At 39.8% G+C, this 16,347-nt stretch overlaps 1 protein-coding gene across 1 annotated transcript in view; it reads right to left on the minus strand.

Annotated features, from left to right (window-relative positions):
- Positions 1 to 385: 385 nt before the first annotated feature.
- TFAP2D (transcription factor AP-2 delta) overlaps positions 386 to 16,347 on the minus strand; it is a 48,900-nt gene continuing 32,938 nt past the window's right edge. The window contains exons 7-8 of the mRNA XM_062488411.1: positions 14,778 to 14,891; positions 386 to 734 (exon numbers count right to left, since the gene is read on the minus strand). Of these exons, the coding sequence (XP_062344395.1) occupies positions 515 to 734; positions 14,778 to 14,891 (334 nt within the window). The 3' untranslated portion in view covers positions 386 to 514. The remainder of the gene's footprint in view (positions 735 to 14,777; positions 14,892 to 16,347) is intronic.

Genomic DNA, 16,347 nt, shown 5'->3' on the forward strand with positions numbered 1-16,347 from the left:
ATGGACCAGAGGAAGCCCTTCTTTCAATCTATCCAGCATGCAAGCAAAGTCAGGATGCTGGAACTGCACGTCCCACAACAGATGCACTGACCCTAACCCTCCTGCTGGAGAAGAAAGTGCTCCAAATTTCAAGTGCCACCTCAGCCAAGTCCAGAAGTGCTTATAAAAAACAGTGTTAGTGTATCATTCAGAACAATCAAATACTACGTGCACAAAAAAGCAGTTTAGAGCAACATAAATTTTAAAAAAGTGACAATTTCATCACACAATTACTGTACACTGCTGTTCTTAGGGTTGAATACTTTCCTCTCGCACGCTCTCTCTTTCTCTCTGTTTTAATCTTTCTTTTTTATTTCCTTTTTATTTTCTTTTTACTATTTTTTTCTTCCCCCCCCCCCTTTTTTTTTTTTTTTTTTGATTTGGTCCACTGGAGATAAATTGCCCTCAATGATATATATATTTAAAAAAAATATCAGCAGCAAGACTCTCTCGAAATAGATTCTGTTTGATGTAGCTAGTCTGTCTTTTCTGTTTTGCCCTCTTTCACAGCAGCCTCTGAAGTTTTCCGCAGGGGGGCTTTCTCCGAGTTGGCGTGTCCTTGGCCGGATTCCGCCGTTCCTCCGTTTTTGTGCGATGTGTGCTTTTCCAAGTAGTTCAGCATTTCACTGAGAACAGTTTGGAAAGTGCTTAGGGCAGCACATATTGCAGGAGTTCCAAAACCATGAGTGATCAAACTAAAAATGAGAAGGAGACAGAAGAAAAAAAAAATGGGAAAGAAATACACACACACGCATAAATATCAATTTGTTCACAAACACTGAGGAGTTTACAGTATGCTCATTTTGCTATAGTGAAATTCAAGATATGCTCCCTAAACTATTTATTACCTGTGGGAGAAAGAGAAAAGAAAGGAATAGAGCCAAAGAGCAGACTGCATACAGATGCAAAGGTTGTTTTTGGTGGAGCCTCAGTTGTGAAACACCATGGGACACACTCTCAGCAAGTGCAGACTGACACAGGGCTGTTGACTTCAGAGAAGCCAAGACAGAATCCATGCCCTTGGCTCTGCAGCATTGCTAATTTTCCAGTGTCATAAAGTTTGGCTCACATTTCTTGGGTAAATAAAGGAAATTCTGTACACAGAATTTCTGTTTATTCACAGTTCTGGATCATACTTGGTTGACTTGATGGTCTTGGAAGTCTTTCCAACCTTAATGATTCTGCAATATTATAGCTCTTAAACATGACCTGGTTATTCTACATGAAGGTATGTCTGCATCTGTACTAGGAAATTCAGCAAAGACAAGGATAACATCTCCAGCCCTCAGCACAGTTGGCATGATTTGGCTATTTCCTTGCTGCTAAACTGCTGGACCATCCAACAGGGTGAGATCTGAAGTTCCTGTTGGGAATAGACCCTGGCCAGTACCCTTGGCCAATACCCATGCTCAAGCAATGAACAGAAAACATTTCACATAGGGCTGGTTTAGCTAGGCTGAATAAATGGCCAATCCTAACTAGCTATTGGCAAAAAATAACACAATTTTAATGATGTTTCCCTGGTAGTTAGTGTTGAATTTGCGGGTATAGATTTGCTCTGTTGCACCTTTCATGTAAACGTTTACCTAAAGTGTTTTTTTAAACACTGGATTTTAATTGTCATTGTTCCTGGCTGCAACCTGTAGATCGAGACATGTGCAAGTTTTCCACAAGTCCCATCTCCTGGATACCATCTCTGTGAAGATCACAGAATCCCAGAATGGTGTGGGTTGGAAGGGACCTTAAAGATCATCTCATTCCATCTCCCTGCCATGGGCAGGGACACCTTCCACTATCCCAGGCTGCTCCCAGCCCCTTCCAGCCTGGCCTTGGACCCTTCCAGGGGCCCAGGGGCAGCCACAGCTTCTCTAGGAAACCTCTTCCAGGGCCTCTCCCTCCTCACAGGGAAGAATTTACTCCCAATATCCCATCCAACTCTGCCCTCTCTCAGTGGGAAGCCACTCCTCCTTTTCCTGTCACTCTATGCCCTTATCCAAAGTCCTTCTCCAGCTACCATGGAGACTGTTTTGCTACTGGAAGGGGCTCTATGGCTTCCCCAGAGCCTTTTCTTCTCCAGGCTGAACAATCCCAATCCTCTCAGCCTTTCCCCGTAGCAGAACTGCTCCTGCCCTTTTACCATTTTCATGGAGTCCTCAGGACTTGCTCCAGCAGCTCCATGTCTTTCCTGTGCTGGGGACCCCAGAGCTGGATGCAAGACTGCAAGATATCCCAATTACCATAGAATATGGGATGTGCCACTAGAAAACAGTTTTTAGGCAATTGATTTTGGTGCCATTTGCCTAAATATTATGTGTGCAGTATAAGATGATCATGAAAGGGCCAAAAAACCTAAAGTTATTATGGTCAACCAAGTTGTTCTCCTTGTTATAATGATTTGTTTTGACAAGTGATATGTGAAAACAAAAAACTCTGCCCTAGTCCTCCAGATATTTAGTTTTCATTTATAAACATAAATCAAAAATTATTTCAAAGGTTGAAATGCCATTGGAATTTTTCAAAAGTGATTTCGGTTATTTTAAACCCACTCAGGAAAGAAAGAAGATTAAAGGAACAGAAGCTAATTTTTGAGTTTGTGGGCATTTTTGAGAAATCAATATTTTGTATTGGTTTGGGTGAGGGGAAAAGAAGACCCACATCACAGTGATTCTGACAAGGAAAAATAACTGTTTCTCATTCCCTGCTAGTTAAGATTTTGTCCCTACAGTGACTCTCTGGCTGTCTTGGGCACCACATCAGTAAATCCTGATCTGATGCAGAGACACAAGTGAGGGTCACAAATAGGAATATTTCACATCAGTGACCTGTCTCCTCTGCACTTTGGCTCCTCAGTCTTTCCAGGGCTTTTAGAAAAAAGTGAAGATGTAGGGACTAAGGGGAAAGAGGTTTTACAGGACATGGATTATTGCTAGGATGTTGTAAGTATTAAAAAAAAAAAAAACATATGGAAAAGGATTCAAGATTTTTTTTTTGGATCACCTTTCTGTCTGCTAGACATGGGAAACCTATTTGATAAGAAAGCTGGTATCTTAGGGAAGATACCAAAAATATGTGAATTCCAACCAAAATGAGTGCTCAGTATGGAAACATGTCTTCATTACAGATTGGGAGTGGCATAGCCTTTTATAAAAGGTCTCCAAAAAGCTATTTACAAATAACTAGCATTTAGAATGTTTATCTATCAGTCTCCAGGCACTTTTCAAAGCAGGAATTTATATTTCTCCCCAGTTAGTAATGTGAGGAAAATGATAATTAAATATTTACAAGCAATATTTTGCAGACATCAATTAATAATACCACATAAAGTTTGGATGCTTGAAGTTTGGACTTGTATTAATATCTGGATCTTTATAATTTAGCATTAAAAAGAAGCAAACAAACCTCAGTTTAATTTTATTTTCTTTTTAGGTATGCCTGGCATGGCAGAAATATAAAAATCACCCTCATTGTAAGTCATGTTCTAAATAGTTGTAAAAGCCAGACCAGCAGTAGCATATATATGAGTGTTTTAAGCCCTTTCAAGTCATCCTAGGAGTCACGTGATTTAATGATTTTGTGTTGCATTTTATCATAATTTCTGGTCTTCAAAGTCCAGAGAAATGAAAATAGATGGAGTTTGCAAAAAACAGTAAGCAAGAAAAAGGAAATGAAACATATTAATTATTAGTTATGTTACTGCATGATTTTTATACTGCTTGTGTGATCTTCTGGGTCCTGATTTGGGGAATTGACTATACCAAGATGTAAAAATCTTTATGATCTTTCAAGTAAAATAAACTAGTGTATGTATTATAAAAGCTGGCAATATCTGCATTCATTCATTCATTTCCAGTGGACACAAAACATATAATCATAGAATCATTTAGGTTGGAAAATACCACCAAGGCGGTCAAGTCCAACCATTAACCCAGCACTGGCAAGCCCACCACTAAACCATGTCCCCAAAAGCCACATCCGTGTGATTATTGAACACTCTCAGGGATGGTGAACCCACCATTTCCCTGGGCAGCCCGTTCCAATACCTGACCACCCTTCCAGTTAAGATTCCCTAATACCCAGCCTAAACCTCTCCTGGCTCAACTCGAGGTTGTTTCTTCATGTCCTATTACTTGTTACCTTGGAAGAAAGACCAACCCCCACCTGGTTACATTCTGCTTTCAGGGCATTGTAGAGACTGAGAAGGTCAAGTAAGTAGTAAGTTTAATACAGGATTAAATGGAAAATAAACTTTCTGGCCCACAGTTTTTGAAACTTTCAATTTGGAAACAAAAAAAATGAAACTGTGTTCATTTGACAGTTCTATTAGACAATCGACCCTGGGAAGTAAAGTGGGAATACTACCTTCAAAACTTAGAGGGATTGTCTCACAACCTCTAGGGGTAGGAACAAATTTTAATGTTCTGAAATGGTGAATAAGACTGTAGAGAACACCAGAACGGGACAAAATCTGATATTAAGGTACGTAAGTGTAGGTGCCAACCTCTAGGTTTAAACATAAACAGTGCCAAACTCCCGTTACCATCAAAGAGGACTTAATGTAGTTTCCTGCCTGTTAGAGTCTACAGTGTTTTTGATATGTTCTGTGACATCTGTAATATCGGTACAAATTTGATAGATACGATATAGGACTGAAGTCCAGCCTGCTTCTCGATGTTTTAACACTGGGCAGCATACCCTTGTGTATCTCAAATTGTTTACGTAAATGAATTGAGCCCTGGGGCTTTATTCAATACAGTCAGAGAAGCCTGGAGAATGAATTAGCACATTAAATGGATGTGTCTCCTTTATGGTGAGCTGCACCATTCTCCTGGCTACACTGTGGCTCCATCCTAAATAAAAATGTGATTTGGGTGCTATTTGAAATGTTCTGTGGTACCAGACATCTATGTCACGTGACCAGTTAATAATACAGAGGGATTAGAGGGGACCAGGACCTTTTTAAAGCAGCAGTGGACTGATGGAACACCTAATAGAACCTAAAAAAAGCTCAGCTATATCTTGCCCTTGATCTTCTTTGACTACATGAGAAGCTCAGAGATCCAGCTTACATAAAAGCACCAAGATACTGCTACTTTATCCAGAGCAGAATCTGAAACTTCTGGCTTAAAAACTAATACTCCTAGGAAAAGAGTGTTTTAGAGTGAGTAAGGGGTCTATTTCCTTTACAGTTTAGCCTTTTAGTTACCAGTAATCATTAAATATGGCAACTCACACCAATATAGCCTTGTGTTTCCTATTAAAAAGACAACTCTTTTTAGTGAAATGGTGCTGCAGAGTCGTATGGCTAATCTACTTTCAGTTCCTGATGAATATATTCTTCTCCACAAATAAGGATATACTGAGCCTTTTAATTTTCCCATGAAGCTTATTAAGAGAAATAATTTTATAGAAAATTTCTAACCAGCCCTTCTTGCCAAGCTCCTGTGAGGGCGTATTTTATTAGGCTCACTTTAGGTAATGAGCATGAAAAGGCCGAGAGATATTATCTTCTACTTTATCTTACATTTCTATCAGTAATTCCCCTTGCTCTAATTTTGGTGGTCTTTACTTCTCTGCAAGTTCAAGTCTTTGAAAAATCCAAGAAAGTTGGATGATTTCCCTTTGCTGATGAAAGTAAGTTTCAAGTTTGGGAGAAAATCTGATTTTACATTTAAATCAGACATAACAGACGGAAGATTAATGGTAAAGCATTCAAATGTGTTTCCTGAAAGTCAAATTTAGCTGCCTGATTTTCCAGGCTAATTGAGCTCACACTGAAATTGGTTCATTTTTGGTATGCTCCACACCTATGAAAGGAGTTGCTTTCATTATCATACTTTCATTTGGGTTTATAAACCTAAAATTAAACATGGTGGTTTCATAATGGAGTCTTCTGGGTATTCTCAGCTTTGTACTGCAATCCAGAGCAGCTCCTATAAACCAACTTTATTGTTCTAAGAGGCAAGGCTGAAATCTCTGATTCTGGTGTTGGAGAGCTGCAGAAAGAAGGCAATGAATATGAGGCCAACACATTACAAAGCCTGGTGCTTAAGGACATCCAGACCTGCCTGTAATTCTGCCCAATGCTATGATGCAGTTATGTCTGCTCATGTTTTAATGATGGCCTTACTTAAAAGTGAAAGGATCCAAGTGTGCCTGAAGGCTTGGAGTCTTGTTTGGCAACCACCTCAAGGACTCCTCCATACCCCAGGCTGGTGAAGCTCCAACATGAAGCAAAAGAAACAGCTTCCCTCTCAGTGGGGGGGGGGAGAGGCCATCTGCACTGAATGTTTACACCCTCATTTTAAATAAATAAACCCATTAAAACAATAATAATGAAGACAAAGCAACCTTGAACTTATTGGTCGGATTTTCTCAGAACTTTGACTGTGAAAACTCCATGATTATCCAAATTCAACAGCACACAGCTGATGACAGATGGTACAATATGATATGACGTTTAATGGCTGTAAAGAAAATGGTAAAATATTTGTATCTCTTCACTGACACAAGTAACATCTGAATATAGATGTGACAATATTGACTTTGAGGTGCTTCTGTTGATTTCAGGGTCTCTCTTGTGAAAGTTGCGTAGAAAGTTAAATGGTGATAACTTTACTTCAGAAGCTCAGAAGGTTTAACCATAACACAAGTTAGACTGATAGTCAAAAATCAGAGTGTGGGCAGTGTATATTACAGGGATAAGAAGTCTATAGGATCAGAGTAGCAAACAGTACAGAAGTTGCCTTCAAACTAGGCCCTCATTATTTCCTTCTGTTCATAGTGTGTTAAGGACATGTCCTCCTAAACAGATGGACCTCCTTCTACCATGTGTAAAAGCCATGGAAAAAGTAGGAGGAGAGTGTTAGAGCTGATGCCCCAAATTTAAGATAATCTGTTTCAGATCAGTAAATTTCTGACTTTGGGACTAATTTTCCATACTAAGAAGAATTACCCAGGCAACAGATCTGAAACTTCCAAAAACTGTGAAGTGCTTCTGAGTTGTAGACCAAAGATTAGACCATTTAGTGGTTCATCTTTATTTTATGGAAAAGGCAAGGAAATGGATAAAGTTAATTCAATTTACTACCATACATAAATTTTTCCAGTGAGGAAATACAGCTAAGAAGCCCTATTGCCCTCCTCAAATAAGAAAGACCAAGAATGAACATTTATAAACATGCTCATGACAAAGTGCAATCAATTTTGTAGCCTTTTAATTTGGAAAGGAGGGGAGGGCATTCCTTTTTCTTTTGGGAAACAAGAGAGTGCCTTAAATGCTTTAAGAAATCTTAAGTGCTGTGTTGAAAATATAAGCATCCTCCAAGATTTTTTCTCTTCTTTGATGAATGGATTTTTTTTTCATGATTATGTAACCTAGTTCTTAAAGAATCAAGTAAAAAAAAACAAACAGATTTTCATCTGTTTTCTTGACTCCATAAATTGTGACTTTAAAGATATTATACAACCCATAACAAAAAATTTTAATGAAATTAGAAAATAGAAAGGATTTAGTTTGTCAGGAGAGCAGGACAACCTGATTGGGACCTTACTATGTAAAGATCAAAGAAGGAATCCCTTGGAAAGGAAGTGAGAGAAAGGTCCCAGAAGAAGGCACTCTAACACTCATAGTAAATAAAAATACAAGGAAAAAAGTAAAAATAAAATTTAAAAAAAGGAAAACAGAATGAAACAATTTGTTACTCTCTTGTGCTTCAGCCTCAGCATTAGGCACCAGTGTTGTCCCTCTCAGTTAACAAAATCCAAGGATTGAGGAAGCTCCTGGAAATCAGGGAACTCTAGAGGGCACCAGAGGCATTTCACCATAAATTCATTGTGCACCAGGCTTCTTCCAGTCCCTGCATCCAAACAGGAGGCTGCTGCTGTGAACTGAGATCGCTGGAATTATGACAGAAGCTGCTCTAAGCAAAAAAGAGAACCATGTATAAAAGGGGGTGAGCACATCTTTGAAGGCAACCCACAAGTAAGTCTTTGGCTTGGCTTCTTGTTACAGTTTAAAAAAACACGCTGAGGTTCAAAACCCATTTCAGTGCTCCGTTTTCCCCGTTGGAAAGAAGGATGTTACTTCTCACTGCTCCCAAAGTCTGAGACTGGTTTCTTGTCTGTCACTTTTCGTGTCACCTCGTCAGCATGATGCCAGGCACTGGCAGGAGGCTGACAGCTCCAGGCTCAGCGAGGAGCTAAGCGACAAAACTCTCGTCTCAAACAGTTTCATGGGAAGGGCGTTTCATATCAGCTGGATGGCTCGACAGAACACAGAATAATCCATGAGGATGCTGATTGCTTTCATTACCTAACTTTAGTATTCTGAACCTATTGTTTTTTGTGTGTCTGTTTTTATAAGGTTTCTGCAGTGAAAGAAGTGTCACTTACAAGAAAGTACTTTTCCCTTTGCCTTTCTGCTGTCTTTATCTTTTATATATAAAATAGAAGATCTGGGCGTGATTTTGCATCTTGATGAAATGTAGCCTTGAAGTTAAAGGGTCAAATACAACTGCATTAATCAGTGGATACTCTCCTTTCCCTTCATGATGGATGGCCTTAGTAGGATATCTGAAATTTCCAAACACCACAGATTCTTAGAGCCACCAATGTCCCAAAAGCAAATGTAGAAGGTGTGTCTATACCTAACCTTACAAGTGAAGAAAGTGAGGCTAGAGGGTGTTTGATGAGGTCAGGGAGTCTGTATGTATAAACCAAGAAACAGACAGATCTCGTGAGTATAATCTCACAAAGTCTTTTATTTGAAAAGTTTATGAGTTATGGTTTTGGTTTTCCAGAACAGAATGTGGGTCATTTCTGATGGGCGTTCTGCTAACTCTAGGTTACATGACATTTTGGGGAACCAAGAAGAGAATTCTGCTAAAAATTAAACAAAAATAACAAAACAAACAACAAAACTGTTCTGCTGCAAGGGCAGGTTAAGAAGACAAAGACGTGAAGACAAATCAGTGTGGCTTTCAGGTTCCTGGCTGAGTCATCAATATGACAGTGAAATGGAAGAAAGAAGAAGGTATGTGCTCTCCCCACTCAAGATAAATACTACCTGTAATAAATTGTTTGAAAAAATTACTCTCTTATTGATTTGGATATTTGGTCCAACTGGAGGGGTACCCTAAATGCTGAGCAGCAGATGCATATGAAACAGGATGTTTCTTCCCACCTAAAATGACCCTAGATCTCCACAGTAACCAGACAGGTGAATCACTCTAAGGTTCTTAAACTGAAGCTGAGGAATGCTGTTGGTTCACCTTTAGCTGCATTAGCAAAAAACAGAAAGAGGTGGTCTTGGCCAAATTAATTCAAGGAACCACAGAAGCATGCCACCATTAGAACAATTGTGGTCCAATGTCCAGGTCTAAAGTCACACAGTTCATCAGGTTAATTTTTATGTATCTTTTGGGGGGTCTTAATTTCTGCCTGTATCCATTTCTTCTTTGAAACGTGACAGAAACACTTCCCTTCTGCACAGCACGAAACTCTACAATTGAGAATAATTGGTTCATCTGGTCTGGTTCTCTGCTCTAGAGAGGGCTGGATGCACTAAACATGTGGGTAGTGAAAAATACCACAGAGATGAGTGATGTGGATATGGAATTATGGATATTTCCCACACTGACATGCCTCAGATCTACCTGCACAGACCCAGCAGGAAAATGATGGAGTTTGATGGTTGTGTTGATTAACATTGTTCCAGATTCAGCAGAAAAAGCTGTTGACTGCAATGTCATCATTCAGCTCTGCTGATTTAGAGGCAGAATTATGTTGTTGGGGGTCATCCAAGCCTCAGAACAACTCGTGCCATAAAATCTCTTGAGTGTGTATCTCAGAGCTTTTGTGTCTGCAGGCAGACTTGTCTTCACCTACTGCAGGTCATGATTGTCCTGGTTGACTATTTCTGGGCTTTTCTGAAGTGAATTATTCTCAGTGTTTTACATATGTTTTGCTCACATCTATCCTTTTGCTATCTCTAAGCATTACAATCTCCCTTTTCCTTTCCATCACCTTGGACAACTGAGAGATCTCTCTCATTTTCACGGCTATTTTGTCTGATCTGAATCCAAACCCAGTGAACTTACAATGCTAAAGAAAGATTTATATAACCAGAAAGGTCCTGAAAAAAATAGAGATGAAGCCTCAGCTTTACTGACATCTGTAGGATTAGAAACTGATTTAGGTTTTGTGAGAAATTAACTCCCCAGTTTTTCCCTCTTCCATATTTAGGTACATGTACACAGAAGCCTCACATGATTCTGTGGGATTCTAGGGAAAAACCCCTCTGAATTATAAGTAATAGAAGGTATTTTAAAATAAACTAAGTTTTATGTAGGAATTTTCTCTTTCCTTTTCTCTTCTCTTTCTTTTGCTCTTGCTCTTCTCACTCTTTACTCTCCTGAAGATCCTTATGGTCTCTCCACTTTGAAAGTAAAGGGTGAGAAAAATAGGTTCCTCTCATTAAAGCTATAGAAAATTTCAGGTTCTTTTCTAGTGCTGATATGCTGACTTTGCTCTCTTTGGTAGTAAACTCAGAAATGCTTTGCACAGATCAAGCCTTTAGAGGACAATAAATAGACGCTCCTGCATCTGGACAAAAAGTCTCACCACTTAGTAATGGAAATGGATTTTTCCAGGGTTTTCTTGTTTGCTCCATGATTTCATGATACATTTTTCATCAGAAACTGGGGGTGGAGTAGCTCAAGTGGTGACTTTCAGGCCAGATACAACCCACAGAACTATTTGTGTTCAAGGTGTGCAAGACCAGGTTGAGTGGGGCATTGAGCAGCCTGGTCTGGTGGAAGGTGTCGCTGCTCATTGCAGAGAGGTTGGAACAAAATAATGTTTAAGGTCTCTTCCAACCTTTCCAGCTCAAAGAAGAGCTGGAGGTTGGGTTGGGAAGCCCTACAACATATCACCTCTTCTTGAACACAGACTTATGTAATGCTTAGAAATCTGAGCTACCCCCACACTGAGCCCATGAGTTTTGGGATCCAGCCCTGGCAAGGCAGGACTTCCCTAAATCTAAATTTATAACGCAGGCAAGGCACCTGACTGGGCTGTAATAAGGGTTGGTGCTTCCAGGATTTCTAAACTTACACTTTTATTGGTGATAGAAATGTACCACTGTGCCCAGGAAGAGTTTGGGTTAGTGTTAGCCAGACCAGGCATAAAAAAAACCCAGAAGTTCTGCAGATGAAGAGAAGCACAGATAGCCAATACCTGTTCTCTGGCACTACTTTTTTCTGCTAGTACCAATATATCTAAATTACTTGAAATTATCAATATAACTTCAACAGCCTACTGATAAGTGAAGTTATCAATGTGACTTCTCCACAGTTAAGATCCTCTAAAATTTATTGAAAAGGGAGAAGTATTGAATGAAAAAAAACCATAAAATGACCTTGGCTCAGGCTGCACACAATATTTTCTGCTATAAATTTAAGGGTCTGAATTGTCTGTTAATGATTAAATAATATTGGAAAATCATTCGTCATGGAGCATTAAGCTTTTTGAATTCAGGTCAGATGAACATCTCAAACAGCAGCTACACAAACAGGGGTGTACCAGAGGTGTACAAGAGCCCCTGTGATTTTGCATAAGCTTGTGTAAAATCCAGCAGTTTTCAGGCTCACTGGCAGCTCCTTTGAAGATTTCCTGTTTTGTGCTTTGTGTGAATTTTGAGTTTGGATTTTGAGCAAACCCTGCACTTCTGACACCTTCATGGGGACCATCCTGTACTTCAGGTTGGACATATTTACAGATCTCAATGAACTAAGACCCAGTGGAAAAATTTCAGAGAAAAGTGTGAAGTTGAAGATTTAAAACAGAGGACATTAGAAAAACTGCTTATATCTGACCCATGACAGGCTGTGAACCCTGGTCTTAATTATTAACATAGAACAATGTCCTGGTTTATGGCAAATTTGGGAGGAAAACAAGTAATATCACTTGAAAGTGGAGCACACAACTCTACACTGAACAGTTGTATGGGAATTTATTCCAAAAGAAAACTCCCTTTCACCCCAAAGTAGTAGAGGCTGGATCCAATTCCACTGTAGATATCCAACATTATAGCTCTTCAAAAAATCTTTCAATATCTCAGAACTTATTTTAATAACAGACATTTGTTTGATTCCTCTGATTTTCTGTGGTCATGAAAAATCTCTTCAGATTTCTGACATCAAATCATAGAATCATGGAATGGTTTGGCTTGGAAGGGACATTAAAAACTCTCTCATTCTCCATTCTCAGGGGGCTGGAACAAGAAAAGATTTAAAGTCCCTTCCAATGCAAACCATTCTATGATTCTGTGATATTTAATCTCAAGAAGACAAGTAGTGGTAGTAGGGGTTGAGATGATCTGGCTGTGAAGACTGATGTATTTAGGAGATGGGAATAAAGATTTTTCTGCCTACATTAGGTTTAGCTGCCCCACAGCGTGTCTAGTGTGTAGTGGTTGGCTAATCTCCCATTCTGGCGGGGATCTAGTTCAGAGTGTTCAGCCAATGGAGTTTAGAGAGAAATTCTAGTTACACTGATGTAGACATCTATGTTAGACCTGTTTAATTCGCATTTCTCGAACTACCCAGGTGAGATTCCTGGACACTATAGCAGAAGATGTGCATCTGGCTGCAGTGGAGGCTCCTACAGGCATCTGAGCGGAGTTAGAAGTCCAGGTCAGAAGCTGATCTGACCCCAGCATCTCTACATTAGCTGGAAAAGGAATATGATTGCAGCTCCACCTCTGGGTCTGGCAGCGCTCTTCATTCCCTGAGCACAATCAGAGAAAGCTCTGATTTAAGGCCAGAGAAGACCCTGTGTAGGATCAAGGGCTGCGCTCCTCCAGGTGCCCATCTTCAGTCCAACACTTAAGATCTACAGAAGACATGAAAGTACTGACTGATCCAGGAGCTGCCTGCAGAAGCTTTGCCTTCCAACCTACTGAAGTGCAGCATAGAAGGAAGGATGGGAGCTGTACCAGTAGACAGTTTTGTAGCTGAAGCCTTCAGCATTTTATCCTGATTGCTATTTCTACTTTAAACACAGGAATCTTTGGGGATTAGCCACTTCATATCACATTTCCTCCGTGTGCATGTAATAGGGAATTCTCTCTTTTTCCACAAGCTTAGATAGCTCATTTAAATCTCTCTGTGATCATTCTGCATAAATAAGAATGTTTCTTTTGATTTGCACATGTGGTTGGGTGTTTTAGAGTGTGTATTATGGAACATACACACACACCTGGGTGCTCTGTGTGTGCACATGCACAGCACTGCTTGAGAATAGGAGTGGGGTTGTCCAGGTGTGCTCTTACACTCGTAGGATGCATACAGATGTGTGTAAGAATAAGCAGGTATGTCAGGAATATGTGCATTTGTGGATGGGGAATTACCCTTGCCTCTCCACACCCCAACAGATGTATGGAAGAAGAGGGATGGTGGGTATTTTGGGTATTCCACTCAAAGTCTGAGGGACTGAACACTAGTTATCACAGCACCTATCAGAATGTTAATAACTAACAGATGTTGGGACATTGGGACACAGAAGTTGACTGTCCAACCAGTGAAAGAAGAGTGGTTGTGCTAAAGAATATGCAACACAGTTCTAAGCCTTTATAGGGCTATGAAACTTGTTTAATATTATCATCTGTAAACAATTCTCTGGCACAGTTCTTCACATGTTTTCTCATATATTAGATAGTGGATGGAAAACATTAACAATCTGTGGCCTCAGCAAGTCATGTATTCCCCTCTGTGGCCTGAGCAAAGACAGGAGCACCTCGAGGATGTTTCATCAAACTTATCTTTGATAGATATCTTAGATGACCCCACTCTTTCAAAGTGGCCCTCTGGAAAATCCCACCTCATTCTTGACTGTATCTATCACATTGCCTAAAGCAAAAACATGAAATTGCACAGCAGCTCTCCTGAGCTAATAAATCTTTATGACCCTAAAACATCTATACACTTTTATAAGTAATTAAGATAAAATTCTAAAGAAGTTCAGACTTGGTGTGCATGTACCATGGGTCTTTGACTTCAAAACAGCTTCTAAGCTGGTTTAGACCAGTACATTAAATATTGCTCAAGAACTGAGTCTAAATCTATCATCAGTGGGGCTTTTTAGTGTGAATCAACTTTCATTCTCCCTGATTTTTCTAGCATGTTGTTTGGAAATTAGTGCAGTAAAATTGTTTGAGTAGGTAATGTACTTTTGAGGTCAGCCTGCTCTGGAAACTGAAGAGTTGATAAAATGGTCCTGGTAAGACACTGTCAAATGATGTCAGTGGCAGATGGGAGCTCCTGGAACTATTTATTTAATTGGAAAGGATGCAACATCTTCTTCCTATTATTTCTACTTTCATTGATTTACATTTGTCCAGAACCTGAGTTTCTATGTTTCTGGACCATCCACTTGGGGGCTGTGATTTGGCTCGCATTTAAAGCAAGACAACTTTCTGGACATGTGGGGACATTTGATGAGTAGATGCAGAAAATATCTGATTCAAACTCGGACTGTGTTCCTAGAAGAAAGCTGAATGCAGCACACTTGAACTACATTGCTGGGCAAACCTGCACTTTTAATAGGCAAAGCTAGCAGGGATTAGGAATGATAATTAATTGTTTGCGTGTCTTTTAGGTAAGGGAACAAATACCATTAAAACTTCATGTGCAGCCTAAATCAAACATATGGATTTTTAGTTTGCTCTTTCAAAGTCATACCTGAAATGCGTTAAATGTCTCTGGATGTCAAGGTCTAATATTGGAGTTGGTCTGGAGGATCCGAGGGGTGATCTGTCTTGACTTAGAAGGTCTTGGAATTCTTTACATATTTGTCTAAAAGGAAAATGGAAATCCTTCAATAAAACAGGTGTAATCCTTTCCATAAAGCTGATTCCCAAAACACTCCCACCTTATCCTGAGTGATCTCATTCATAACAGAATTGCTTGGCAGAAGTGTTATTACAGAAATCAAAGACAAACAAATCCATCTCTGGCTTCCCTGCCCCAAATTCTCAGAGCCAACAACATATCAGAATCTCTTTAACAGGAATACTTTCCCTGTGGAACCATATTAAAGCTAACATTTTAAAATGTGATTTTTCCCCTGAATAGGACCTAGTTTGGCAGTGTTAAGTCTAGCTTAGCTTGCCTACATTGGCAGCAAGGCTCATGGTTAAAGGAAATTGTGAACTCGCATTAGAATATGCCTGAAATGTGCAAATTACTCTATTATTTATTTTGTGTAAATACACCAGTACTTGTGCATGGGCTTGCATACATTGTGGGCACTGCTTTATCTGCAGGTTGAAGTCCTGGATATTTTGGACTCGTCTTCTTGACTCCCAACCCTTAAGACAAAGGGGTTGTGAAGGAAGGAGCCCTTGCAGTGAGAATTCAGGCTCTGTCTTCTCTGGTCTCCCACCAACATAGTAGCCCATTTTCTTTGTAAAGGATGTCTTACTGTTTTCCCTCACCCACTCAGTCTTCCCTGAGGCTTCTCAGGATGCCTCAGCACCTGGGGATTAAATTTATTCCCTGAAATTTCTCTATATAGGACCTAGCAAGGAAAGACCCGAAAATAAGGCCTTTTTGTTCTTCTGCTGTTGTGTGGTTGTGTGTAAAACAGCCTAGGAATATTCTACCAACAAACCTTTTAAAAAAAAAGAAACCATATCTGTTCCATTTAGCTCATGTCCTCAGAAGAGCATTATTTGGGCCATGAATGAACAGACACCCCTTTCACTGGGTTTGTGATTCAGTTAATTGGAAAAAAGAAAGGGGACTTGTCCAAATTAGCATAGAGCTCTCCATTGCCTGTATAGGAAATAAAGCTGCTAATGGGGGATCAGGAGGGCATTATCACCTCCAGATGATGAGGACTCTCATTGGGACCCTGATCTTTGTTGGATTAACTTGGTATTGGTCCCAGTGACTACATGTAGCCTGATAAGAGTGCCACCCAGTGAAGTGCAGAGTGACAAGGGTCACCATCACACCTGCAGACCATTTGTCACTATCTGATAATCCATATAATTATGTTCCTTCAATCTCCTAAATCCTGTGGCTACCTGAGAATAGCCCCTGTTGTGGGCTGTCTCCAAGGGCTTGCCCAAAAGATATTGGGAGAATTCAATGAGCCATTCTAATATTTTAGTAACATGGACAAGTGCAATCTGATGACTCAGAGTGCCCATGGTTTATTTTGTTAGCATTTATGCTGTCATTGTGCCTAGGGGAAGTGAGTAATACTAAAAAGCATCTCTGTGGTCCATGATTCCTTTCAGGAGAC

This window comes from Cinclus cinclus, chromosome 3, assembly GCF_963662255.1.
Source record: "Cinclus cinclus chromosome 3, bCinCin1.1, whole genome shotgun sequence".
NCBI classification, from domain to species: Eukaryota; Metazoa; Chordata; class Aves; order Passeriformes; family Cinclidae; genus Cinclus; species Cinclus cinclus.